Source organism: Gallinula chloropus (assembly GCF_964237585.1).
Source record: "Gallinula chloropus genome assembly, chromosome: 8".
Taxonomy (NCBI): domain Eukaryota; kingdom Metazoa; phylum Chordata; class Aves; order Gruiformes; family Rallidae; genus Gallinula; species Gallinula chloropus.
The window spans coordinates 4,906,739-4,934,066 of NC_140093.1; the positions used below are offsets into that span (position 1 = coordinate 4,906,739).

Genomic DNA, 27,328 nt, shown 5'->3' on the forward strand with positions numbered 1-27,328 from the left:
CGGCGCGCGTGATTGGCCGAGAGCTGCGGGGTCGCCATGGAAACGCGGGGGGGCGGGGTACGGGCGGCCACGCCTCCCTGCTCCCCCCGCCCCCGGCTGCAGGGGCGGTGCCGGGCCCCGCGTCCCGGCCCCGCCTCGAATTCTTCGGCACCCGCTCCTCCTCCCGGACAAGCCCTGCTGTCGGCCCCCGCTGCCTGCACCCCCGGAGGTGCCGCAGGCCGGGCTGCCTGGCCCCCCCTACCCTACCCTACCCTACCCTGCCCCGGCCCCTTCTACAAGCGCGTTTTCGCACCAGGCCCGGGCTGGCCCTTCGCACAGGGCACTGCGTGCTGCCGGCCCCGAGGACACCCTGTCCCTGAGGGTGTTCAAGGCCAGGTTGGATGGGGCCCTCGGCAACCTTGTCTATCAAGACACATGATCACATGCCTGGAGGTTGGTGGCCCTGCCTGGGGCAGGGGGGTTGGAACTCTCTGACCCTTGGGGTCCCTTCAGACCCCAGACCGTTCTGGGATCCTGCCCACACCTCTAATCAATGGGTTTGTCTCTTGCTGCTTCCTTCCCCGGAGAAACATGGACACAGGCCCCTTACCCCCCAGTCAGGAAGAGCTTCACAGAGCACAAGGAACTGGGAAAGGCCGAGCAGACCATCAGTGTTGGAAGGTTTCGCTGGCGTGTGCCTGCTGCATCCAGGGAAATGGGGCTTTGTAAATAAACAGGTGGCATCAATCAATTCCAGACTCTGACACCCCTGTTGTCTCTGGTATAAATATTTGCAAGTAACTGGGACAGAGGTGAAAAAATAAGTAATTAAAGAAAGCAGCCTTGGTGATGACACACATTGTAACCCTGCCACACCAGCTGTGCAGGGCTGCCTCAGGTTTGGTTACAGGCACCTCAGATTAGTGCTGTTTTCTGTGTCATTGTCCTTACGCTGTGAGGCTCAGAGATGAAGTCAGATAAGCCACGGTCATTTTCAAAGCTTTAGTTAGTATTTTAAAATGAAAACAGAAAAAAAACCTTGCAATTACAGAACCACGTTCGAGTAATCCCTCATTATGCCCTGTATGCTCTTCAGGGTTGTGTTGTGAGCAAGCCCAGGTGCTGCTGTTGAGGAAGCTCTGGGCACGGGCAGGGGCTGGGCTCACTTCAGAGGGACACTGCTCATCCAGGGCGACCGTCCTTTGGGGGTCGAGACCTGCCTAGTGCCCGGACCCTCGGGATGCTGCCTGTGCCATCGTTAGAGTTGCCTTGGCTGGCTGGGCTCCCAGCTTTGTTCAGGCCCAACACCTCCTGAGCGGGATGTGCGTGTGTCCTGCCCCATCCCCGTGGCTCAGTCACCGCAGCAACACAACGAAACGCCCAGAGGACACGGCGAGGCTGACTGGACGTGGAGCGCGGGATGGGCGGGAGAACGCGAATAAAAAGCGGGAGGTTCGCGCCTGCCCGGCGCCGCCTCCGCGCTGCGGGGACCGGGGCGAGGGAAAACGCCGCCGGGGCGGGGAGGGCAGCTTGATTCGGCCTCCGGTTCCGCCGCGACCCACCCGGCAGCCTGAGGCTGCGCAAGCGCTGTGGGAAAGCCGCGGCCCGCCGTTCGCCCGGGCCTCACGCTCCGGCGGGGACGTCACCCTGACCCAAAGGGGTCTGGCCCGGCCCGGCCCGGCCGCTCGCGCGCGTTCGGGGGGTGTCTGACACCGCCGGGCCGGGCCAGGGCGGCGAGAGGCGGCTCGCCTCGCACGTGCCCGCGCCCCGCCTGCCGCCTTACCGGCGCTGCCGCTCCGCCCACGCGCGGGACCTCGTAGCGCGGCTCCCGCCCGACGCGGCGCCGGCTGCCCCGCGCGGTGCCGAGGGACGGGGCGGCGCCCGCCCCGCACGGCGACTGAGGGCCGCGCCGGCGGAACCTCCGCCGCCGCCGCCACCTCCCGAAAATGGCGTCCGGGGCGACACTCTGGCGGCTGCCCCGCTGCAACTCTATGGCGGCACGCTCTCGCCCGGCAGCGGAAACGCCGCGCCCGGAAGCGGCGGTAGAGGAACGAGCCGGAAGGGAGCGTGGCGGCCGCTGGCAGGTGCGGTTACCACGGCGACCCGCGTGCGGGGCACGAGCAGGGCAGGTGAGGGGGGGGCGAGCGACCGGCGGGAAGGCCTCAGTGAGGGGCGCGCGGAGCGGCCGGCGGGAGCGCGCGGCCGCCTCTCTCAGGGCGCCGTCGCTGTGCGGGGCTGGGGCCGGGGCCGGGGCGGGGAGCGGCTCGGCGGGGCTCGCCGGCTGGCGGCGGGCAGCCGGCTTCCCTCAGGCCGGTCAGTCAGCGGCAGTGCGAACGGGGAGAGGCTGCAGAGCTTCGGCGGTTGCCCCTGGGAGGCTGAACGCTCCTCCGCCGCGTAATGAATAAACACCCCGAACTGTTAATAGGCGCCGGCGGCCGAAGGGCAGCGCGGCGGGCGAGGTCTCCGGGGACGCGTGTGGTGCGGGGCTGAGAGTCCCACGCTGTGGGTCTATTTCAGTATCTATAGCGGGGCAGCGCGACACCCGTGATTTACAAGCTGCCCTTAGAGGAGCTCCTGGGCCTTACGGTGACCTTTGCTGTTCGGGTGGGTACCTTCTCGTAGCGGTGTGGCCTCGGCACTGGGAGTTGGCATCTCCGCCCTTCCCTGAAGCGCAGTTTTACCCCCAGGCAGACCTTGCGGTATGAGGCGGAGGTCGGTGCTCTCGCCGTCTGCCAGACCCCACGGCTGTGGGGCCGTTGCTTCCTTTCTCTGAGGCAGGGTCTGCAAGTTGCTAGAAGTCTGCTTTATTTTAAACTGAGTCCCCAGAGGAAAAACATCAGTTAAGCAAATGAGGCTTGAAAAATGCACTTTGCAGGGTCAGAAATGGATTTCATGCATGTTCATTCCTGTACCTCTTGTCTCTTCTGGCCTCTGTAGTGTAGCTGTATTTTTTTGTGACATACTGATCTTTCCCTTGTTTTATGGCTGTCAGCATTTGGGGAGTGTAGCTATTTCCATTCTGCAGGTTTTCAGTTGACTAAATTGGTGTCAGGTGGCAGATGTGCCTTTTTTATTTCCCTTGCCTTATTTCCTATAGAAAAAGGCTTTTAATTAATGCAGTCTTTCACCAAATGGCAAACCAGGCATGAGAGTGCAATGCAGGACTTTTAATCCAAAGAATTCAGTACAGTAAATACACTTACACGTTCCATTACCTGCACACAACTGGCAGTTCATAGGAAGTTCCCTTTTCCGGGACGAATTACAAACCCTATTTTTTTTATTTATTGTGCTTGGCAGAAGCCAAGGTTTCACTCCATAAATATTGACCGAGCTTCCTCCTCTGCACACAGCAAGTGGTAGTTGTGACTGTTCCCTGTCGTGCGATGCCATCTGTCTCCTTCCCAGGTGCAGCCTAAAACAACCGCGTGCAGCTGAGCAAGTTGCCCTTCATATATTATAGCAGGGCATCTCTGGCTTTATTCTGAAAGAAAAGATGGTGAGATACAGAAGGAGCAACGCATGAGTGATTGCTGGTGAACTTCTAGCTGAAATAGTGGAAATTTTTAAAGGGAGTAGAATGAGGTGGTTGTCTGCTCTATCTATCCATCCATCCATCCATCCTTTGTACAGGTAGAGCTATAGCTACAGGTACATAATACATACACAAAGACTATTTTTTTACATTGAGAGACCTGGAATTTGAGTGGGCTGGTTTTCCAGTTGGGGGAGGGGTGGAGGGTGTGTGTGTGTGAATGGAAAATGAGTTATTCAGAAAAATAAGGGTGAAGAAGTGAGAGAGTGCCTGGGTGTATAATGGATGTGTAGTTGAATACGCTGGCCAGAAAGAGAGAAAAAAAGGTTGAACTTTTGGAGACTGTAATGGAAATTTAAGTTTGCCATAAGCTTAAGAGTTAAGGGCAAGAAAATTCCACTCAGCTGTTTTACAGTGACTAGGTCAGGGAATATACAGGCATGAAAGTACACATGAAGAATATGATGCTAAAGAAATGGCTGGGTTGTTTGGTTTTTTTTTTCCCTTGGCTTGTTTCTCACACTAAGTTGTACCATTTGAGTCTGTCTTCATTATTTATTCATTTTTCAGCTTCTAAAGTTGGTGGTACTTAGTGCATCAGGAAATGCTTGTTTCTTCATTCCCCAGAGAAGAAGTCCGCTGTAGGCAGCAGAACCTAAAGGGCTGACTGGGGAACCTTAGCCTTGCTTGGCTCTTCTGACACTGGTTAGTACACCAGCTGATGCATCTGTGCAAACACAAAATGTGACTTCATGTCCCTAAAACAAATGGTGTAGTAGTTTTCCACCTCGTTTGAAATATGCTCTGTCTGCAATACCTATTCCTAAAGCAAGCAGTATATTATGTGGGTGTCTCAGAACAGAAGCATGTTTATTTAGAAGCATAAACATTGAGGAAGCTGGTATTACTTCTGTTTAACTGCAGCTGGAGAGTCAGATCTTCAAGTCTTTGTCTCTTTTCATGTTTTCATAGTATTTTTGATTTTGTAAGCCCAGGTGAGGCTATGGTCATCTCCCTGATGTGCTGCATTAAATGCCACTCAATCTTAAAACATGACTTCATTTATCTGGATATGTGAGATTCTGTATTCATAAAAAGAGACAATGCAAAGCTAACTTTATTTTCTTCCACCTTTTTGTAGACTTCTATAAAATGGGAATACTTATTGCAGTACTTGGGATCTGGTTCAGCTCTTCACTTGTAAAAGGAGATTCTAAGGCTGTGACAACATCTCTAACTGCAAAGTGGCCTTCAACTCCCTTACTACTCGAAACAAGGTAACTGCATCGTCATGTTGTTTGGTTTTGGTTGAAAAATCAGGATATCCTTACAGGATAAAGTAATGGTGGTAATTGGTTTGTTTTGTGGTGCTTTGGATTCTGGTTGTTACCAACTCACTGAGCTAAGTAAGAGTTGAACGTGAACAGGGCTGTGCTTGGGGAAGTGGGATAAATGTTTCACAGGAGATGGTATTTTTTTTGGATGGTTAAATTCTTTCATTGTGGGTTAGAACAAACATTAGTACCAATGAATAGTTCCATAGTAAGTACTGTCACGCAGCTTTACTCAAAGCACCAGGTGGGAAGGTTTAGCATGGGCTTCTAAGATTCCATAGTAAAACATTTCTGGCTTGAGTAACAACTGCAGGTTTTGATTCCTATCACTTGCCTTACATTTAGCTCAGTTAAGCTAAACTTTGACTGTAACCTTGTGAGTTGTGGGTTGATTAATTAAAGTCAGCTGCTTTATTAAGAGTTGTGCAAGTCAGACTGGGGAGATTTATATGGTATTAGAAACTTTTTAAAAAACGCTACTTAAAAAGAAAAAAAGAAAGCAAAGTGCTGTCTTGTCACCACCAGTCTACTTGGCACTCTGTAAGTCCCTATTGGTTTATTCTGCAGTATTGTAATCTGGAGATGCCTATGCAAAGTAAGATTTTTGTGTAAGTGTGTGTAATTTTGTATCACTTGAGGGTGTTGTCACATGTGGAATTCTGCCCACGTTATCACAGATGGGTTCACATGAAAACAGTTGAGCACTGATGGGTTCCACTCAAATGGGCACGGCTTTGGGAGAAGGGGAAGGAGTGTTTTATGTGAGATTACTTTTCTGTAACCCTCTCCATAGAAGCTGGTGTTTGAAGACTAAAAAAGTCCTTCAGCAGTAAACTGCAAGTCTTGGTGTTAATGTCAGGATTTAGATAAACTGACAATGCAAGACATTTACTGGGGAGACTAGTAAAACTCACCCTAGGAGACTGTGAAATAGTAAGCAATGCTAAAGGCTTGATATATATATATATAAATATATAAAACCTCACTGTTGTTCATCTGGGGTGAACTGCAGAATGGTACAGCACTGCAGTGTGAAATCATTCCTGCTGTTCAATGTCCTTAGCCCAGCACTGCGATTCCTTACCCAGCTGTTCAAGTACTTATCCCCTTAGGTCAGAACCGGTTGAAATGAACACACAAGACAATGTGGCAGCTCCCAGGCTCCAAATCTTGTGTTGTAGCATCCTTTAGCAAGTTCAAACTTCAGCTTCTATGGAGAGGGTTACAGAAAAGTAACATGTTACAAGTTTAGACACGATAAAGCATTTGTTTGAGCAATCAGAATTTACTGTCTCACATCAAGACCCGTCTAGACGCCTCCCTGTGCAATATGAACTAGGGAGCCTGTTTTGGCAGGGGGTTGGACCTGATGATCTCTTGAGGTCCCTTCCAACCCCTGTGATTCTATGTGACTGTATACCTGCCTAATCATATGTGGAGTACACCATGAATTAACATCGTGATCTCAAGCTCTGACCTCTTCTGCTTATTTAGAAACAAACAAAACACCCACCAAAGCTAGGAGCTCCACCATGCCACAGTTCTGTTACAGCAAATTGAACAAAATCTCATAGAGGGTAGCTAGCAAAGAAACACTTCAAGGGAAGAGAGCTCCCAGCATGGGCACTGCTGCCTGTCAGTTGTCTCTTGGAGAGTAAGAGGTGCTTTACAAGCTTTTTTCATGTGCTGTGTCTGTGTCCTGGCCTGAAATTATTATTTGTTTGGGCTGGTTTGTTTTTGAGCTATGCTGGTCTGCTTTTTCTAGTAATACAGGGATTTCTGGTGTTGGTAAACATACAGTAGGAGCTAACTTTCTGTAAAGCTTTACAAAGAATTAGAATTGTACCTAGAGACCAAATTCACAGATGTAGCTAACTTTTCTCTTCTTACTCAGTGAATTTTTGTCAGAAGAAGGTCAAGAAAAATTCTGGAATTTTGTTGAAGCCAGTCAATATATTAAGACATCTGAGCATGATGGTAAGTTTTCATGTGCTTTTTCTTGATGATGACTGACACTTAACATGGTTGAAAGGTAAACTGAAATGTTTTGCCTTCCATTTTATGTTAGGAAGGGAATTAATTTTAGCAGTGTTTTTCCTGTGAAGCACTCAAGGCTTTTGGCTATCCATTCAACAAAAGCTGTAGTGGTTGAGTCTGAAACATGTTTTACTTGCCAGTTACTGTTTCAACATGGAGTATAAAATACTATAAATGCTTCTCTCTCAGTTTCTATTTCTCAACTGAAGTTAAATGGGAGCTTTTAAGTGTCTCCCTCCCCCCCAAGCCTATGCTGAGAAATGTATGCAAGTGTACTTCCATGCATCTCTATTGACTGTCATCCATCTGTAGAAACAGCTGTAATGGAAACAGGAGGAAGGGTTATGTGTATACTTAAAACTAATGTCATGGGCTTCTGTTAGCATAAATCACAATGAAGATGAAAAGCCCTTCAATGAAAGATAACTGCTTGTACTTTGACTTTGCAGGTAGTTTTTATTCTTCTTACCATGAAATGCTGAGAGTAGCCTGCCAGAGTCTGTCACCTTTGCAGCAGAACTTGTTGAAATTTTCCTTGTCCCTACGTTCTTACTCTGCAACAGTTCAAGCTTTTCAACAGGTTAGTACTGTAAATCCTCAAATGATTTGTAGGGCATTACCTAAGGCCCAGGCAGGAGTGCTCTGTAAAGAGACATTTGAGAGAAGTCACAAACTGGTCATGTCCCATGCATCTGAGCCAGAGCATATGCATATACTCATTTCACTGAGCACCAGGTTTGAGTCCATCCATCCAGGCTAAACTGAAGCACTGGGATTTCAAAGTGTCTGTGTATCTTTGATACCAGCTGCACCAATAAATGTGTAGAAGACTTTTACAAACAAAATCCCTATGGCTTTTGTTGGTATTTGTGATGTTGCTGCTGTTCCTGTTACTCAGTTGTACTTGCTTGAAGATACTAATTGAAGAATACAGAGCTCTAATGATCAGGACATGAAAATGGAAGTTCATTGTACTCTCTGTTCCTTTCCAGACTCAGCACATCACATAGTTCACTGCCATCTCAGATATTACAATGCACTTTGTTAAATATCACTGGAAGGCATCCTCATTTTTCATCTGGAATAATTTTACCATTTGATGTTTAAGAAATACAGAGCTATCTGATGTGTAATGCAAAAAAACCCTCAACCAAAAGCCCTTCAATTGCAAGCCTCACTTCTTGTACCTGCAATTAATATTATGGTTAATAGTAATAGACTAGAAGAATATTTACAGTACCTTAAGTCTCAATTTTGCAATTTTTACCTTGCATTTAAATTACATAATAAACAGGGAATAAGTATTAGCTTTGAGTTTAGGAAATCAAAGACAACCAACTGGTACAAAGCTATGCTGTTACCATTTTCACTTGGTCTAAGGGCAAACATTCAACCTACTTTGTTACAAATGCTTTAATACAGATAGCAGCAGATGAACCTCCACCAAAGGGCTGCACCCTCTTTTTTGCTGTGCATGGGGAGAAGACATGTGAATTTGACTCTCTTGGAAAGCTTTTGCAGACAGCTTCAGGAAGGTATTTGCTTCATTTCCTATCATTCATTTAGCTCTTAAAATTTAACCTAGTTAGACTTACTCATGTAAAGAGTTTTAATAAGCCAGTAGTTTCTGCATTCTTTAGTATTGATTTATACACTGTCCACTGCTTGCACAGAAGTGGTACTCCAGATTGGAATAGTTTTCTGGTTGTTTGTGTTTTGTTGTTTTGGGGTTTTTTTGTTTCCCTTGCTCTTTTGTGCTCTGCTAGGAGGAGGAATTCTTTCAAAGGGCGCAGAAGAAGTTGGAAACTATTTGTTGAAGGACAGTAGGAAATCTCAGGAATATACAAAGACCATAGTATGTGGGGAGAACAAAAGAACTGGGATGCATATTGAAGAGATAGGCAACATGACAGAGATTTTCATGAATGATTTGAAGCATGCATAGGATGTTTTCCCTATGTAATTTTCTCAGCATTAACAAAGAAAACTATTACTGCACAATAAATTTCACATTCAGATTTCTTTACAACAACAGAGCTTGACTGTAATTTTAGTAACAAAAAGGAACTTTAAAAAAAGCCCAACCCCACAACCCATAACTTCAATTTCAGTTTGCTTTCATGGCAATCTTGGTAAGTTTTGGGTTTTGCAGGCATAAAGGGTTTTTTTTCTCAGTGTGGACACATACGCCATCTGTAGTTCACATGCTGTTTTTCTGACTTACTGGGAGTATTTTTAATATTTCATTGTCTTTTAGACAAAATTTAAACACCAGAAGTTGAAAATGTTCTTACTCACTTTTTGTTTGCATACTCACCCAAAACCAAGGTTCCCTTGAATCTCAGTTCCTGGAACATTTACTCTGTTAGCCCTTTTTTGTTATACAGAATTTCTTAATCACCACTGGGGAGAAAAGAAGTTTAAGGGAAGTGGTTAATCTTTAAAGTAAGGAACATATTAGATTCAAATATTAGGTCTAGCTACTTGTTTCATTTTCTTATGTCTGTTTTTTTGCAAAGCTTTATCAAGATGCCTAAAATACTGCCAACCTTGATAATATTCAGTGACAACAAAGGGAATTTAGCATCTTGCACTGAGCAAGGAAATGCTGTGAATCACAGTGTGACAATCTTCTGTGTTTACTTTCAGGCCAAAGCCATTTTTGTTCAAAGGGGACCACAAGTACCCAGTGTCAAACCCAGACAGTCCTGTTGTCATACTTTATGCTGAGATTGGCTCGGAGGAGTTCTACAGGTACCATAAGAGGCTTGTTCTAAAGGCTGAGGCAGGAGAAATCACTTATGTGCTCAGACACTATATTGCTGTAAGTATATCTGTGAATTGTTAACAGGTATTTGATGTGGGAGGAGTGACTGGCTTATCTTTTAAAAAAGAAAAATGGCCTAAGTTTGTTCCCTTTAAATTGACATTTGCATAATGTCTTGCTGCTTGACATTTATTTAGAATACTCAGAGTTTATTTTTTATTGTGTGCAGATGAGGGATAACTCTTGAGAAATTTAAGTTGACTTTTTTCCTGAATATTGCTTAATGTTGCTAAAACCAGCAGTGTAGCCTGTAGTAGCCAGACTCCTATTAAAAAAAAGAATCAGCTGGTTCACTTCTAGTGACTTTCAATACAACAAAGTCCTGCACTGCATGTGAACTTTGCTGTGATGTGTCTGTCAAAGTTGGGAGGAGGACTAACATTCAAAATCAAGTGTATTACACAGTAGGTAGTCTTCAGACTCCAATAGGAAATAAAAAGACAACAGCACATAACTACAGACTCACTCACTGCAGTTCTGCATTACCAGTTGTGTCTGAGAAGTGTGCTAGGTTGAGATTTCTTAGCTTTGGGAAATGACCATCAAAACAAACACTGGCAATCCTGTACCATTGCTTGTCCTTACAGAATCCCAGTAAAGAAAAAGTCTACCTCTCTGGCTACGGTGTGGAACTGGCTATTAAAAGTACAGAATATAAGGCCAAGGATGATACACAGGTGAAAGGTGAATTATTATTTTAACTATTTTAATGTGACCATTTTAATTTTGCAAAGATAGTTTTGTATTTCTTTCAAGATGAAGGAATAGCTGAATTGTAGGTTATCTTTCTTCTTCAGCTCTGAAATAATTTCTCTTCCTCACTCAGGATTATGTTCTTTCTGAAACAGGTTTTTGCCATGGCACTTGTTTGCTGTATTTCTGCCATGAGGGCACAGTGGAGTCAGGACTCTGGACCACTAATGGCACTGCTAATGCAACTCTTTTTTCAAGATAATCAGATTCTCTGCAGATGTGAAGTAATTCCTCGACCTTAATTTGCCTTAGCTTATCCATCCTCAGAGCAGAATGTGTTTCCTGTTCTTAGGGAAAACAGAACTCAGAATTCTGCATCAGTTTTTTTGCTTTTACTGCTTTCTTTAGAGCACTGATCTGTATTTTGCAGAGTCATGTATTTGCCATAACTTTTTTTGTAGGGTAAATGTGTGTTTACTTTTAGTGACATGCATGCACACATAGAAACCCCCAGAATTTCCTGCTTTTATCTTGGACTTAGAGGAATTGTTAATTTATATTTTTTTTAAGTTAGAGGTAACAGTGACAGAGAACAGAACTCAGATTTTTTAATTGGGTTCTTCACGATTCTGTAGTTTTATTAGTCAGATCTAAGGTCTGACTCGAGTATTTTGCTACCACCAAGAATATAGACACATAAAACCTTTGTTTATTTGATTAAGTATTTAAGAGAAACTAACAAGCTAGAGGAGGTGACTCAACTTCAGATTTGTTTTATTCTGTGAGAATTTTCATTAATTTGTCATCAAAAAGCCATGCAAAAGTCCTGATGTTGTTTGTAGCACAGGACATTGGAGGCCTTTGTCTCCCTACAGGTAGGGAAGAAAAAGTAATTCCGAGGAAGATGAGTTATTTGGGATGCAGCAGTCTAAAATGTTTTACCAAATGGACAAGCTGTGCTGGCATCGCTGCGCTGCAGACAGCTCGCAGAGTAAGCTGCGCCCCAGAGGTGTGTGGCTGTCACCCAGCTCCTCTCTGACTCTGTGGGCTGTGGCTGTGCAGCCTTTCCTTCCCACCTGTGCTGTGTGGTGCTCAGCAGAAGCAACACTCATCTGAAAGGTCAGGAGCTTTAGTTAGACTTCAGCATCCAACATCTTAACATCTTGGTTGGAGGTGGCTTGTGTCCAGCTGGTTAGGAGATCGTGTGAGTCTCTTGCACAGGTTTCTTTCTGAAGTATAAGCCCCTAACTGGACTTTACTGGGATGCTATTTTTTATCATCTGTTTTGGGGCTAAAATCAGGGTTGCCTTCACAATTTCAGTTTAGCACTTACTCTACCAAGCTGGCATGTCCTGAAAGCTCCTAGGCACTACCAAATCCCTCTGCAATGCCTAGCTCTCTGAGACTGCCACTCATCTTAAGCTCTTCCTTCTCAATAATCCAACTTGGTTTTATTTCAGGTGTTGCTGTGCTCATTTGTATAGGCAGTGAATCTTGGATACAGGTTTAAAAGTAAACCTGAACCTTGCCATTTCTGTTCTGTGGTTACTGTGGTGTAGTTTTGTTAAAGTAATGGTATGAGAGTGAGAACTGGTGCTGAGTATCTTGGAAATGACACTCTTTTCTGTGTGATTATAGGCACAGACGTGAATGCTACAGTAATAGATGAAAATGACCCTATTGATGAAGTGCAGGGATTTCTGTTTGGAAAACTAAGGTGAGACTCAGTTGTTGGTCTTTGTCATATAAAAAAACCTGGCACAGAGATGCTGCTCATTTGCTTGGATATTAGTTTTTAAATGCCTGAGCAGCCGTATCTGTTAGTGTATTTTTTCGTACGTTAGTTTCTTTGAATTAACAACAGACTTGCTTAGAGGAAACCACAGAAGTTGTTTTCCCCTCATACTCTTTTAGGCAGCTGTATCCTGACTTGACAGAAGAGCTGAAAGAGTTGAGAAAACACCTTGTGGAAAGTACCAATGAAATGGCACCTTTGAAAGTATGGCAGTTACAAGGTAATTTGCATGAAGACTTTGTGTGGTGTACAGCAGAACCTTGATCTAACTGCTGTGGAACTGGGGTTGCTGATGCCTGAGTGCAGTTAGGAGAGTTTGACTGTGAATTCCTGCATTGCATCTTCTAAAGAGACTTTGTAGAGTCCTGCTGAAACAGCTGATAGACAGATTGTTCTGGAAGGAGGTTTGCTTTCTACAGCAGTGAGCTGCGTGCTCTAAATCTGACTACTTGTATGATCTGCTAACTGCAGAAACACAAAGGGAATGGAAAGTTTATTTCCACGTCCACATTCTTGGTGTGGATAGCTGAGATTTCTCAAGACCAAAGGAAAACCGTATTTCAAAAGGATCTGCATGCAACTCTGACCTTTTTCCCTGGAAACTGTGGGAGGCTGGTGGAAAGGCTTTTTTTTTTTTCATCCTCTGAAGTTCAAATGCGTCATTTGAAATGCTGAACGTATGTTGTAGTCACAGAGAATCTACCTGTAGCCAGGAGATGCCTGTTTGTATTTCTAGCTTATGAAAAAGGTACCCTGACCCCTTCTGAAGGGCTGATCCTCCCACCCCAGGAAAAAAAAGAGAGGATGATCAGGATTCATTGGGCCATTTTGAAAGAGGGAATTACTTCAAGGCAACAACAAACAGAAGTTGGATAGAAGGAAGAAGAATAAAACCCACACTGCTATCTAAAGGCAAAGATAGAGAATCAATTTTCATAGATAGCAAAAAAGGTGAAAACTGAAGTGAAGGTGACTGCATTGGCTTGTTTTCAGCTTTGAGTTCTTGACTTCTATTTTTTTTTCACTTCTAGATTTAAGTTTTCAAACTGCTGCTCGCATTCTGGCTGCTCCCCCTGTGGATGCTTTGATGGTCATGAAAGATCTCAGTCAAAACTTTCCTACAAAGGCCAGGTAACTTTGAATACAAGTTCTAGGAAGTTTTCTTACTGTCTTTTTTCTGAGCAGAACCTGAGACAGGCAGTTGGGTTAATGTCCAAGTTGCCATTTAGCTGGAAGCAAACCCTGGGGAATGTTGATGCAGAGTAGCCTTCAGTCTGTGGTTACAGAGAGGATCTTAGAGTTTCTCTGGGATGGCAGCTGATGTGGAGTGGTGGAACATTTGACAGAATGACCCATGCTGTTTTGTTGTGAAATGCTTCTGGAAGTTTTGCATTGTGTCCTCAAGTATTTCTTGATAGCTTTCTGTATGGTGCCTTTAAGCTTCATCTATTTACTGGATCCACTTTGCAAACAGCCCAGTCAGTCTCATGTCAGCGACTGATGTGTGATTCCACTGGATTGTCAATGACTCTATTGAGTAGATTCAAATTAATTTGAAGTTATTCAGTCACAATCTGGCCTTATTAGAAATAAATTTGATAAATTCCAAGACTGGGCTTGATACTATAGGAGCTTCTCCTTTTTGGGTAGGTGGAGATATATCTGAGAGTAAAGGGAACTTGAATTCTGTTCTTATTTCCCACTAAACGATATTGAGATTGTGCTATTTGTAACTTCCTAAGGTAGGCATCACACATTCATTGTGTGTGGTCAGATCTGTGAGCTGTGCTCACCAATCACAGGGTGCAGTGTAAGGAAAGGAATGAGAACCTGTAACGAGCAGTGAAATCCCCGTTTTCTGCTGCCAGTCTCTACCTCCTACCTCTCTGGCAGGCTGGTGTGAAACGAGACTGAGAGCGCTGGCATGAGGTTAACATTTTTATGTGCTGTTGCATTGTAAGGCTAAGGGAAGACCAGCAGGTTCTCCTGTTTAATGGTACCACAAGGTGAAAGTGCTTCTGATTGCAGCTCTTTATACTAGAAGACTAAATCTATTTATATATAAGGTATCAAAATTAAGATAAGTAGATACCTGTTCTATCTATGAGATAAACAGTGAGATGATTCACAGCATGATGTTTTTACTTCTGTAGAGCCATAACAAAAACAGTTGTTTCTTCGGAACTCAGAGCAGAAATTGAAGAGAACCAAAAGGTAATGTCTTCATAAAGTAAGGTAGTGCTTTTGCACTTATGTTTTAATATAAATTCAAGCTTTGAAAGTAAAGATTCTACTAAAAAGTTTGTTCTGCTCAGAAATGATGACCTGATATTTTTATATGCAACTTTGTTGTAATACACACCTGGGAAGTAAAGACTCGGTGGATTTTCAAACAGGATGAGGAACACAATTCAGCTTGTTTGCTGAAATATTAAAGTATTGGTCACAAATTCTTTGAGTGATATCACTGTGTTGGGATATGATGACATGGGATTTTGTTCACAGAGCTGCCCCTACAATGGTTTTCACAGTAGTCAAGTGTTCTGAGAGTCCTTCCATTGTATTTAAGATTCATTTTATAAAGATAAATCAGGTTCACCGATTCTGAGTTTGGATACCAAACAGAAGGTTACTTTAATACACACTAACAAGTGCTTACCAGGTAACTGTATTGTTGGCCCTGGGAGAAAATGTTTATTGACACCAAACTTACAGTGTAGGTGTTCTTAGGATTTCCATGCAGACTTGTCTTAATGTGATCTACCAGACAGGCCCTTGTCACATCAGCCCTTGCTTACTTAGTTTCTGAGTTACATGTCTGTAGCAATGGCTTGCCAACTAAAGTTGTATAGAGAAGGATAACATGTTTTTTGTTGTAGGACTGTGCCTGCTGGGTGGCCGCCTTTCAGTCTCTGCCCTAGATCTGAGTGGCAGAGCAGATGTGTAAGGTCTGAATGTTACAGCACTGCTTGTAACAAGTAACAGGGTAACAAGAATCTGACTTCAAGTAACTTCTCAAAAGCAACTTGATATTAAAAGTGTGAGTGCTTTTTAGTGGAAGTTATTGAGAGTCAAAATGTAGTTTTATTTTCAGATTTTTTTAAAATAGTCTGACCTGAATGGAACATAGCTTATTAGTAAGCCATTAATTGAAAATTAAATGTATTAAGCATCTTCTTACAGTTTTAAGGATGCAGAAGAAACTTGGTTCTCTTTACCCCATTTGAGGTGGTGCTTAGATATCAGTGTTTACAAGAAGGATGCAGAATACCTGTGCTACCTTCTACCATCTGTTATCTGAGCTACGCTGATCTGTTCATGCAGTTCAGTCTCGCTTCGTATTAACAGGAAAAACACAAAACACTTATGTCTTTGTTTAACATCTAATCAATGATATTTGGCTAGTCTGGTACTAAATGCAAAGTTACCTGCAGTCCCCTGAGATTCCTGTTCTGAAAGAGAAATCCCTTCTTGTTCGATAGCAGTAAAATCAGAAAAGGGATGCGGTTTGGCACTGTCGCCCGGTGTGGTTCTGGAAAGGACCAAGTCTAGAATGTAAGTGCAAGCTAAAGCTTCCTGGTGGCTTTTCTGTTATGTGCTAGATTGGACTGGTCCACAGGTAATCCCCTGATTTTGTGGGTTTGTTTTTATTCAAAGTAGGCTACTGGATCCAGATCTGGCTAGACCTAACGCTGCCCTTGGAAGCTGTTCTGTGCATGACCTGGTTTGTGTGGATACTCTTTGATAGTGAAGCTCACTGGGATTAGCAAGTTACAGTGTACTATGTAGTTATCCACCAACAGATACAATTTAACACTGCATATACTCAGCTCTCTCAGGGACTTTTTTATTGAATATATAAATTCTTCCTCTTTAGATGCTCCTTTCCTGTTCTTGGTACTTCACATGGTCCTTTGCTATTCCTCTGTTTGCTTTGCTTACATTATTCATGATAGCAGTGTTTTTAAAAACCAAATACTGTGTTTCTCCTTCACAGTTCATCTTGCCTGTTACTAGGATTTTGTAACTGGTCCTGCAACAATGACACTGCTTTCTTTCAGTACCTCTTCTAAGTTTTTATATAGATTTTTTTCACCCTACAGTTAGGAAATTTCCTTCATGAAACTGCTTTATTCACCTCTCCTGCATCAAAATTGTTCTCTGTGATGGGGCCTTGATTCAGGGGCAAGTATCCACTCAGTTGTGGTGCTGCTTAGAGGTACTTGGTAAGAACTTTTCCATTTGCATGCTGCCTGATTTTGGGCAGATCAGACTACAGTGGCAGCTCATCCACTTTCCGTTGATGATATACTCACTAGGTCAGGACTTAACTAGTTCCTTAAACACAGTAGTTAGTTCCACTAGCGAGTGTCAGATGAGTATTTACTGTTAGTTAATCTGAAAAGACTGAAAAATAATTTAACAAGTCTACTCGGGACTTCCCGATGCACTACTGAATCATGCAGAAACAAAGATAAGTCCCATTTATGTATCTATGTGCTAAATAGCTCCAGCTGTTTCTTCCTCTGGTATGGATGTGTGCACACAGTCATCAAAGACTGCAGGCTGAGAAGTAACCTAATGCAGTAAGGGAGGTAAAATCTGCAACTCTGACACATTAAACTCTGCGTGGGGCATTCTTCTAATGGCCTTCTACTCTCTTTCAGTATTTCAAAGGAACATTAGGACTACAACCAGGAGATTCTGCCCTGTTCATCAATGGACTACTTATTGATTTAGACACTCAGGACATATTTAGGTAGGAACGTTTCCTTCTTCAGAATAACTGCATCCTCTTTAGCAGTGTGCACCCTGCTTGAGTACAGATGGTGAAGTCCCTTAGTTTCAAACCTCCTTCACAAAATCTATACCTAAACTGGGTTTAATTGTTAAGTACTGGAAAAAGCAAGTCATGGTTCCTGCTCTGGTGGAAGTGCATTTCTAGCAAAAAAGCAGATGTAAACACTGGAATACCCTTGCATATTGGCATGGGAACTCACCTCTGTACTGCTCTTTTGATCTGTGCTATGAGTAGCAAGCTTTTAGCTCTCCAAAACTATTAACATACAGATTTTTTTTTTCTGAAGATAGACTGACTCCCAGAGGTTAACCCACTGTAAAGTTTTCATGTGAAAACCACCTTATAGCATTGCCAAGATGTGCTTCTATAATGGGGAATTGAAATTATATATGTATATTATGCTTTAGTTATCTTGATTTAATGCAGTTTTTCCTAGAAATAGAATTCAGTAATTTTAAGTTGTCTCAAGTTTCTTAGGACAGCTAGAGACAGGTGATAAGTAAGCTAAGTAATGCATGGCAGACAGGTTTATACCTGTCATCTGTTAACCTTTAGATAAGAGCAAGTTATTTGCTGTGTCTTCAAAATTCAACACTTTTTCTTTTCCTTCCAGCTTGATCGATGTGCTGCGCAATGAAGCTCGTGTTATGGAAGGTCTGCACAGCTTAGGAATTGAGGGTCTTTCTCTGCACAATGTTCTGAAGCTGAACATCCAGCCATCAGACTCTGACTATGCTGTGGACATCAGAAGTCCTGCTATTTCGGTGTGTGTAGTTTTATGTAAGAAATACCTTGCTTTCCATAGGGCAGCACATTCTTGGCTGTCAGGGAGCTTTTGTTCTTACAATCAGCTCTGAAACTGCAGTGAAGAAAAAAAAAAGGTTATAAATATCATTAGCTCTTCTTAAAAAGCTTGTCTTTTTGTTCATACAGCTCTCAATACAGTGTTTGATTTTAAATACCTTAGTATTTTAAAAAACAGTCTCAGCCTCAAGCAGGAGAATTGTCAATCCCTTAAATGCCTTTGTTTTTTCTCAGTGGATCAACAATCTGGAAGTTGACAGTCGGTATAACTCCTGGCCTTCCAGTGTGCAGGAACTGCTGCGTCCCACATTTCCAGGCGTGATCAGACAAATCAGAAAAAACTTCCATAATTTTGTAAGTAGCAACCTGATTAACATTCCTTTGCTCTCTTTTTCTGTGGAGTTCTGTAATTTTGACATTGAAATTACTTGGCATGAATGAAGGGGCCTAAATTCATTCTGAGTGGCCCATGTCTGCGTGGGCTTGGGCTTGCTCTGAGAACGTCTCAGCAGCATCGGCTCTCCAGGGGCTTGAGCTGAGCACTGCTGTGTTCCTCAGCTCTGGTGAAAGCCTGTCTCCCATGCACATCTTCCAGGGTGGATCTGTGTGCAGACAGAAGCCCAGGTGCCAGGGGATACTGAGGTAAAGTATGCAAGGAGTATGTTCTCTTTGGGTTAAAGGACTGGTTCAGTTAGGGTGTATCACACTGTGGGCTTCAAAACTTCAGAAGAAAGTTATTTAGATGGCCTCATCTTCCTGGCAGCATATAAAATAAGACTGATGATAATTCTGCACTGAGACATGAATAAAATTGCAATAATTAAAAGCCATGTATTGAGTAAGAAGAGACACTTTCTTTTGTACTTTTTATACAGGTGCTGATAGTAGATCCTGCTCATGAGACAACAGCAGAATTACTGAATGTGGCAGAGATGTTCTTCAGTAACCACATCCCCCTGAGGTAACTGGGGGATGTTTTAAAGGGGGTTTTGGGGACTTCGGCAATTATAAAAATTGTCATTGCCAGGACATTGTAGAAATGTTAAGATACTTTGTATTGGTGGTTGGAAAGGGCATTTAATAAAAACTGCTGCTGCTTTGACTTTTTTTCAATGCAAAACAGTGTTTGGTTTCTTTAACAGTCAAAAAGAAACTTAAAAGCAAGAACTCTGGATGAAAGAAAGATGAAAAGCAAGGTTCTGATGGACTCACCAAGAAATTAGATATCTGAAGTTCGATTCCTGGCCACTACGCTCAATCTTTTGTGTCCACTCCAGAAAAGCCCTTGTCTAAGATGATGACCAGAGCTGATAGTGGTGTGAAGAGCTGATTGTTAGTATAATGTAGTCATAATCTTGGAATTTGTGTGATTGCAGGATAGGACTAGTCTTTGTGGTTAATGACTCTGAGGATGTTGATGGACTTCAGGATGCTGGTGTTGCCCTCCTTAGGGCATACAATTATGTGGCACAAGAAGTGGACAATAACTATGCTTTCCAGACTGTCATGTCTGTAAGTATTCACTTAACATTAGTGTTTTCCATGTCAGTAAGATTTTGTTAATGTACTAATAAGTAGATGATAAAGAAATTTTTCTTTGACTGAGTGTTCAGAACACTTCTGAATGCCAGTACCACATAATCCATGTTTCTTTGTAAAGCACTTCTGACCTAACATGAACAAATGAGACTAGATTTAATTGTGACACTTAACACTTCTGCACGTTCTTCTGATCCTGCCTCTCTGCTTATTCCACCAGTGAGTTTTGAACTGCTGTAACCTTTCCATATTATAATCTGTTTTGAACAGTTCCTGCTGCATAGATTTGCCCTATAAAAGGATATAATAGGTACTAGCAAAGGCATTTCTATTTGTGGTTTGACACTGTTGTACAAATCTACTTCTTTCCAATCTCACTGGGATGACTATGAGGTAAATCAAGATAATTCTAAGAGGCTCAAGTGCTCAGGGGCTGTTATTATAGCTAATAAATAGGAAAATGTTTTGTGATCTGGCTATTAATGACTTTAATTACTGGAATACTGGTGACAGGACAACTTACCTTTAGCAAGGACTGAAGCTTTACACTTGCCACTGTACACCTGTATTTGTATTGCCCTTTCAGATCTATAACAAAGTGAAAACAGGAGATCAGCTCAAAGTGGAGCATGTGGTTAGTGTTCTTGAGAAGCAGTATCCTTATGTGGAAGTCAACAGTATTCTGGGAATTGATTCTCCTTTTGATCAAAACAGAAAGGTAAGAATTCATGAAATAAAGGGGGGGGTGTTAAAACTTGTGTTTTGCTGTAATGCTTTAATGAAAATATTGTTACATCAAATTTCTTCATGTGGTTCTTTTACTAACCAGGTACCTACTTTGTTACCATGTTGGTGATTTTTAGTAACACTTGAAATTATTCAGCACAAAGCTTTATATAATAGATATGTAATAGATATATATACTATCTTCCAAGTGTGTATGTATATTACCAGAACCATGATAATTTTCCTGTGACTCAGCAGAACCAAAACATGACTTATATGGAGACTTCTGCAGAGTTTAAAATTGCTTGAAAAAAGATCATGGTGCTGGGGATGGTTCACAAGAAGACTAAGGGGCTGAATGCCTGGGAGGGATTGGTGTGGGTTTTCTCTGTCAGTATTTGAATACTGTGTGAGATTTAGTAATGGTGGGGTATAGCAAGGCATTCAACAATCCTCCCCAAATCATTTTGTAGAGCTGGTTTTAGGGTCAACACTTCTCTGCATAGAGGAAACTGGGAGAGCAGATCACTGCTGGGTCACTTAGATGTGAGATGAAGGAGGTTTTATTTGAAATTCTGTACTGGGATGTTTTATATTTTTGTTGAATATTCTGAAAGAGTGAAAATACATTTTATAATAGCTCTGTAACACAGCGATACTGCCTACATCTGTACATGTAAGGATGTGGTCAGGGTTATATAACCAGGCTTGTATGTATGCACGTTTTCCATCCTCTGATGTAGGAAAGTGAAGGAAAAGCATTTTCCTGAGGAAATTGAAAGCAACAGAAAACAGAAATTTTCATATGACCAGAGAGGCCTTTTCAGTTTACGTACCAGACACCAAATCAAACCCTAGCAAAACCAAAGCAACAACCCCCATCCTGAAACTCCCATCATGTGCCAAGTACTATCTGTCCTCCAGAAGATGTGAGACATCATTCTGGAGGCCTTGCTGCAACCTGACACCATTCAGCACAACCACATCTTAAAACATTGCAAAGCCTTGGGATAAGGAAGGAAGCCTTTAGAAAGAGCTTATCTCCATACAAAGGACACAAACAACATTGCACAATCTTTCATCTAAGCTCTGTGGTATTTGTGTACTCAAAAAGTCTCAAAAACCCCTAAAAAGAACCTGTCCATAAGACATATTGTGCATTTTGCAGTGGTTACAGGAAATGGGGGATGTCTGTCTTGCCATAAGAACACCCTGCCCCACAAGTAAATACTTTTCCACAAGAAACATGTTCTTAAAAAATAAACCAAACCCCCTTACAACTGTATCAGTGCTTGCACTGCATTTGCTTCTGTGTGCAAAGTCCTATTTCCTCATGTGTATTTATTGTTATTACCAGAAAGTGCTCATTGGAATCAGTTTATTTACAGTACAAATTTAATGGGGTTTTGCATTATTATGAAGTAGCTTTTTTTTTGCTTTGAAACTCTGAAAAGACGAGGATGTGTTCTTCATGGAAGAAGCAGAAAGTGTCTTATACACTGAGTAAAATTACTATTACATCAAAGCTGCAAGGACACCTTGGTGTGTTTGTAACAGACTTGTGTGGGTATTACACAGAAACACGATCCCTCATGTTAATGGGCTGACCTGGTAAAGCTGCTTCTTTCCCTGTGTTCAGGCAGCGAGAGGTTACTTCGAGCAGACAGGTGTAGGTCCTCTGCCTGTGGTGCTCTTCAATGGGATGCCTTTTCAAAAAGATCAGCTGGATCCTGATGACCTGGAAACTGTGACAATGCACAAAATCCTGGAAACCACAGGCATCTTCCAGCGAGCCGTGTACCTGGTAGGTGCTGAGTTCAGCTGTAACTTCAGAGAGAAACAAGATTTGGAAAAACTGACTCAGTATGCAGTATGCATGACAACTTGCCTAATTTCTTGATTTGTTTTGTTGTTGTTGCTTTGGGGGTTTGTTTGTTGAATTCTCTAAGGTAAACACACACGTGAAATCTCAATTATTGCTTCTTTCCTCTTCAGGGTGAATTATCTAATGACCAAGACGTGGTCGAGTACATCATGAACCAGCCTAATGTTGTTCCAAGAATTAACTCCAGAATTTTAACGTCTGACAGAGAGTACCTAGATCTGACAGGAATGAGTAAGGGATACTTCTAATTGCATTGAACCTGAAGTATTGGAGTCAAAGACTTTTGCTGTCCCAATGGAAAGCTTTAATGCGAAGTTATTGACACCCCAAGTGATCATAGAGTCATAGGGTATCCTGAGTTGGAAAGGACATATAAGGATGGGTGTTGTAGCCCTGGTGCTGGGGAAGATGTTTTGTACAACATTAGTGCCTACAGATTGTTCAAAATTTTCATTTTATACAAACTGTTCAGACAATATGACTTGTGCAGTGGAGAAATTAGCAATTCTAGCAAAAGCCAAGAAGAGTCATGTAATGTATAAAGCAACAGCTTGCTTCTGGTTTCAAACACTTTTTTGAGCAGAGATTGATAGTTATGTCAGGAACTAGTTAAAATTTTGCTGAGCCAATTGTTCTAGCAGAGCTTCTAAGGGATAAATGTATTAATATACAATGCAGCTACTCTGCGGTGTAGCAACAGTACTGCAAAAACAACTTTTTTTGAGCTGCTTGGGAAATAGTAACATGGTAGATTTTAAAATTTGTATTATTTACATAAATTAACTTCAACTAAGTGAAACTTGAACAGTTTTTTCAACTGACTTCAGCATACCAAATATGCAGTGAAGTTATTACTGTAACGTATGAGACAACAAAAATACATTCCTCAGCCTGTTATACAAGAACAGTGGAAATGAGACATAAAAAACAGTCTCATGAAGAACAAAATGGGATGTGTTTTTAATGTTCTGGTAACAGGACTGATTTGTCTGTTGTTTTACATGGAACACTTTGCTTTGGCATCTAATAATTTTTCTCTTCCTCAGATAACTTTTTTGTGGATGACTTTGCTCGATTTACGACGCTGGATTCCAAAGATAAGACAGCTGCTGTTGCCAACAGCATGACCTACTTAACAAAGAAAGGTAACATCTGCAGTGGATTACAAGCCCAGATCTCATCCTATGTGCGTTTCCAAGTGTATCCGCGGTACTCAGCACACACACTGAGCCTCGTTCAGGCCTGTGGGTAATGGCAGTCTCAGGGTTAAAAAGAAATACAGTTTTATAAGGTGTGACATCTCCAGGGAACAAGAATGTTCCCCTTTCTACACGCAGCCTTGGGTGAACAATGAAGTCCCATCCAACCTGCTCTTGCCGTATTGCAGATGACCACCAGGCATGCAGCAGTGTAAGCCCTGATCCTGCAGTGACACAAACTAGCAAAATAGAAGGGGTTCCAGCTCTCTGTCTCATCATTTAAAGTTTCTAGAAGTTGTTATTGCCCATTATTTAATACAACTTCTAACCTTGCTCCAGTGCATGTACTGCTTTTTCAATGATAGTACTGTCCTACTGCTTTATATATCAAGTCTCCTGTTAGTGTTAAAGCTCTGCTGGACTTCTCAGTGTAAGACAGACACACGTGCAGACATAATAAAGAGCTTAGGCAGGCCTTCCTGATATCCATTCCAGTTAGGAATTGTAAATAATCTACTGTCATTTGAACCAATTCCTCTTGTTCCTGTCTGTCTTCCTTATGAGGCTCTCCTGAGTTTCCCCAGACCTGTTTCCAGCCACTACCACTTGCATGCACCGCCTGAAATGTTCTCATTGTTCCTTCTGATGCATATTTGCCCTTGGTTCATGTTCAGCAACTTAGATTTGAAAAAATTCCTTGTTTTCCCTTTGTAGAATGTTAATTAAACCTACACCTCCACAGGCTCCTTTGAGAGCGTGCATTAATTTGCAATCCCATGGCTCAACAGTTTTGGGTCACTGTCCCTTCTGTCACTTAAGGTATTTAATAACTGGTATCTGATTATGCTAATACCGTAGCACATTTATTTTCTAAAATAATAGGAAAGTTACTGGTATTGCTGGCACAGCAGCAGCACTGAAATAGCACTGGTGTGCTGGTTTTTAAGGAGGGAGGATAACAGAAATGGTTAATGTCCAGGTCGTAAAGTTTAGGCAAACAGTCTTTGAAATGATGCCTTCATGGTATGGTATGAAACTGGTAATATGTAGTACAATTAGTGCTGTGGCATGAAAATAAAGTATCAGTCTGTTTGAGGAGAAGAAAATGTCAAAATATATTCTAAGGGAATTACCACAAACTTGGTGCTTGTTGCACTCAAACTTTAGTGATTCAGTTACAGGCAGTACAGTGCTGCAGCTATGCACTGGGATTACTATGCAATTATTAACGTCTCTCTCCTTTCCCCCTTTCCTTTCTGCTTTTTGACCAGGAATGTCTTCCAAGGAGATCTATGGTAATTCATGCTTTAGCATTTTATATGTTATTATTCTGGGAATTTTCTGGTTCCTTTATAACAGTGGCTTCAGAGCCAGCAGGAAATGAAGAGAACTGTTTAAGTGCATGTTTGCTTCAGCACTCTTTTTCTCTATACAAAGCTGATTTTGTGAACTAACAGCTTCAGTACAAAGAAGTGGTGTGTCTGTGCCCTAGGTTCTTTTGTGATTTTGAAATTAAAAAGGTAGGGGAAAAAAACCCCTCGTGTATAGAGAGGGTGATGCATGCTGCCCCAGGTGGGCATCCTGAATGAAGTGAATGAAGCCTAACATCATACCAGTAGTTACTCTTGCCTTGCCAGACTTCGTAGTGTAGCTTCATCCATATCTTTCCTACGTAATTTTACTTAGTTTGAAACCTTTGCATGTGCATTGTATTTTTTTCTCCAAATGAGGAAAACCCAAATCTTTCTTTCCCTTCACCCTTGAATTCCTCCCACTTGTTTTTTATTTTCAGATGATTCCTTTGTTAGACCAGTCACTTTCTGGATTGTTGGTGATTTCGATAAACCTTCAGGGAGGCAACTGTTGTATGATGCAATTAAACATCAGGTGGGTAATGTTTTCATTTCAATGGGTAAGCAATGCTAATACAGCAGCAGGAAGAGAGCCCTGGAGGTTGTGCTGCTTTGTTGTGTGAGCTGGGGAGATCCGTTCTCCCTGCAGGGTCTCTAATATCCAGCCCCATCTGGTTTGTAGGGGCTGGAGTATCAGTGAGCTGCTTTTGCCAGGACAGAATCCCCTCCTGGCACTGCACTAGTACAGGGAAGAAAAGATGTCATCCTTAGGTTCTGGACAAGCCTGTTTTGGGTTGGAGATGAGTAAGAACATTACTCTCTACTCTGTCCCATTTGTCCCAGGAAGATAACTAAATCATGACCATAGATGGCTTACTCTCAAAGCACTGTTTTGCTAGACCTCTGAGTGGTGGCCGTGCTCCTCTGTCTTTGGCAGAGCACTGTAATCTAGAAGATTCCTGTCTCAGTGGTGCCTATATGTAAACTAAATAGCTGATGCGAAATGAGGTCATTTATCCTTTCAACACTGTGCTGTTATTTACCTGGCACAGAATCTGGCCTTCTGGTTTAGAAATACAAAGCCTCTGATAGAGTTTAATGAAACAGACATATTCTTTTCAGTTAAAGCATACCTGAAATGGAAAACTCTCTAATGCATGTTTCATCAAAAACAGAAATCCAGCAATAATGTTCGAATCAGCATGATTAACAATCCCAGTGAAGATCCGAACAGCCAGAATACACGTGTTGCTAAAGCCATATGGGCAGCTCTACAGACACAAACGTCAAATAATGCCAAGAACTTCATCACCAAAATGGCCAAGGAAGAAACTGCAAGAGCACTAGAGGCAGGAGCTGACATCTTAGAGTTTGCTGTCGGGGTAAGCATCTCTGTGGGTATTTACAAAGGCATGCTACTTCATGTATGTATAGTAGTGTAGTATGCTCATATGCAAGAGATACGTTAACAGTGGAGAGAAGCACTGCTGGTTTGGTGGTGTTGGGTGGGGTTTGCTCTGAAAGGTACAATTACCAAAATACAGCAGTCATCTGGAAGTAGAGTATGTCCTCAGACACATCAGAACGATGTAATTTTGCAAAGTCAGAAGGAATTCACATTCGGGATCTGTTCAGTGACTCTGTTTCTTTGGAGGGCTAAGAGAGAACAAGCATCTTCTCTTAAAAGCTGAGAAAAAAACAGTACAATTCTATTTCTCAAAGTAGCTTTAAAAACATTAGGCAAGAATTGCTCAAGAACAGAAGAGTGGAACAACTGGTCCAAGCAGCCACAATTACCAGGGCTGTGACACTTAGCATCACAGGCTGGGGTAATGTTTGAAGACGGGCAAGAAGCAGGTTTAAGAGCACAAAGAAAATGGGCCTGGGGAGAAGTTTTAGCAAGGTATGAAGATGTTCTTGAATGCAAACAAGGTGCTTTTAAAAAAGTGTGCAGATGTGCCCTTTTCTCCCCATTTCAATGTCAAGTATTCTTTTCTTTCAGGGTATGGATACCAATATTTTCAAAGAAGCCTTTGACTCTCCCAAAGTAGATTTTATTCTGTCCCATGCTGTATACTGCAGAGATGTTCTGAAGCTGAAGAAGGGGCAGAGGGCTGTGATCAGCAATGGAAGGGTGAGATCAATCAGCAGACAGTAAAAGAGATAGTCCACACGTGGGAAAGAAGCGGGCCCTGAGCTGGTGACTCTGGGGATCAGCCACAGAGTCATAAGTCTTCAGGACCACTTCCGGTTTTGATTTATTCTGACCAGTGGTGACCTTGTCTTTGTGCTGGTGTTTGGTACAAATTCAGATCTCTCACTAACAGGGCTGCTTTATTGCTGGCAGTGAACCAAGTCCAGGGGTAGAAAGGGGTGATGAATTCAAGATCATGCTGCTTCAGTTCATTGGGCAAAATTCTGCTCTATCTGGCCCTGATGAAGGTGCCTTGGTCTCTTCCATCAGCTCTTTCTGTAACAGCCACTTAGATTGGGGGAATTATGTTACAACAGTATTTCACTGCAAGTAGTGAAACCAGCTGTGTAAGGTGGGTTTTGTCATCTGCTTTCTAGTTAGGGAAAATCTGCACACAAGTCCCAGTCACTGCTGTATCCCTTCAGGTTAAAATGTGGGATTCTTTCTCTCAGTACCAAAAGAGCAAGAATTGTCTTGGCAGCTTTTAGAGGGAGTGAGATTTGCTGGAGTTCTGCTGGACTATTAGAACTGGCCTGGTATTCTGTTGCCCTGTCAAGATGTAGTAGTACACGTGTAATTCATCACACCTCACTCCTGCAAACTAAGCACTTTGTGAAAATTCTTAGCA

At 42.5% G+C, this 27,328-nt stretch overlaps 1 protein-coding gene across 1 annotated transcript in view; it reads left to right on the top strand.

Annotated features, from left to right (window-relative positions):
* Nucleotides 1-4,666: 4,666 nt before the first annotated feature.
* Nucleotides 4,667-27,328, top strand: part of UGGT1 (UDP-glucose glycoprotein glucosyltransferase 1) — a gene marked incomplete at its 5' end in the record, with an annotated part of 36,333 nt that continues 13,671 nt past the window's right edge. Inside the window, 23 exons of the mRNA XM_084267644.1 lie at nucleotides 4,667-4,791; nucleotides 6,743-6,825; nucleotides 7,335-7,469; nucleotides 8,312-8,420; nucleotides 9,535-9,709; nucleotides 10,300-10,396; nucleotides 12,044-12,122; nucleotides 12,320-12,420; nucleotides 13,232-13,331; nucleotides 14,354-14,414; nucleotides 16,868-16,959; nucleotides 17,615-17,765; nucleotides 18,040-18,159; nucleotides 18,681-18,766; nucleotides 19,182-19,317; nucleotides 19,931-20,062; nucleotides 21,710-21,874; nucleotides 22,066-22,186; nucleotides 23,002-23,100; nucleotides 24,426-24,449; nucleotides 24,947-25,041; nucleotides 25,682-25,888; nucleotides 26,509-26,640. Of these exons, the coding sequence (XP_084123770.1) occupies nucleotides 4,667-4,791; nucleotides 6,743-6,825; nucleotides 7,335-7,469; nucleotides 8,312-8,420; nucleotides 9,535-9,709; nucleotides 10,300-10,396; nucleotides 12,044-12,122; nucleotides 12,320-12,420; nucleotides 13,232-13,331; nucleotides 14,354-14,414; nucleotides 16,868-16,959; nucleotides 17,615-17,765; nucleotides 18,040-18,159; nucleotides 18,681-18,766; nucleotides 19,182-19,317; nucleotides 19,931-20,062; nucleotides 21,710-21,874; nucleotides 22,066-22,186; nucleotides 23,002-23,100; nucleotides 24,426-24,449; nucleotides 24,947-25,041; nucleotides 25,682-25,888; nucleotides 26,509-26,640 (2,625 nt within the window). The remainder of the gene's footprint in view (nucleotides 4,792-6,742; nucleotides 6,826-7,334; nucleotides 7,470-8,311; nucleotides 8,421-9,534; nucleotides 9,710-10,299; nucleotides 10,397-12,043; nucleotides 12,123-12,319; nucleotides 12,421-13,231; nucleotides 13,332-14,353; nucleotides 14,415-16,867; nucleotides 16,960-17,614; nucleotides 17,766-18,039; nucleotides 18,160-18,680; nucleotides 18,767-19,181; nucleotides 19,318-19,930; nucleotides 20,063-21,709; nucleotides 21,875-22,065; nucleotides 22,187-23,001; nucleotides 23,101-24,425; nucleotides 24,450-24,946; nucleotides 25,042-25,681; nucleotides 25,889-26,508; nucleotides 26,641-27,328) is intronic.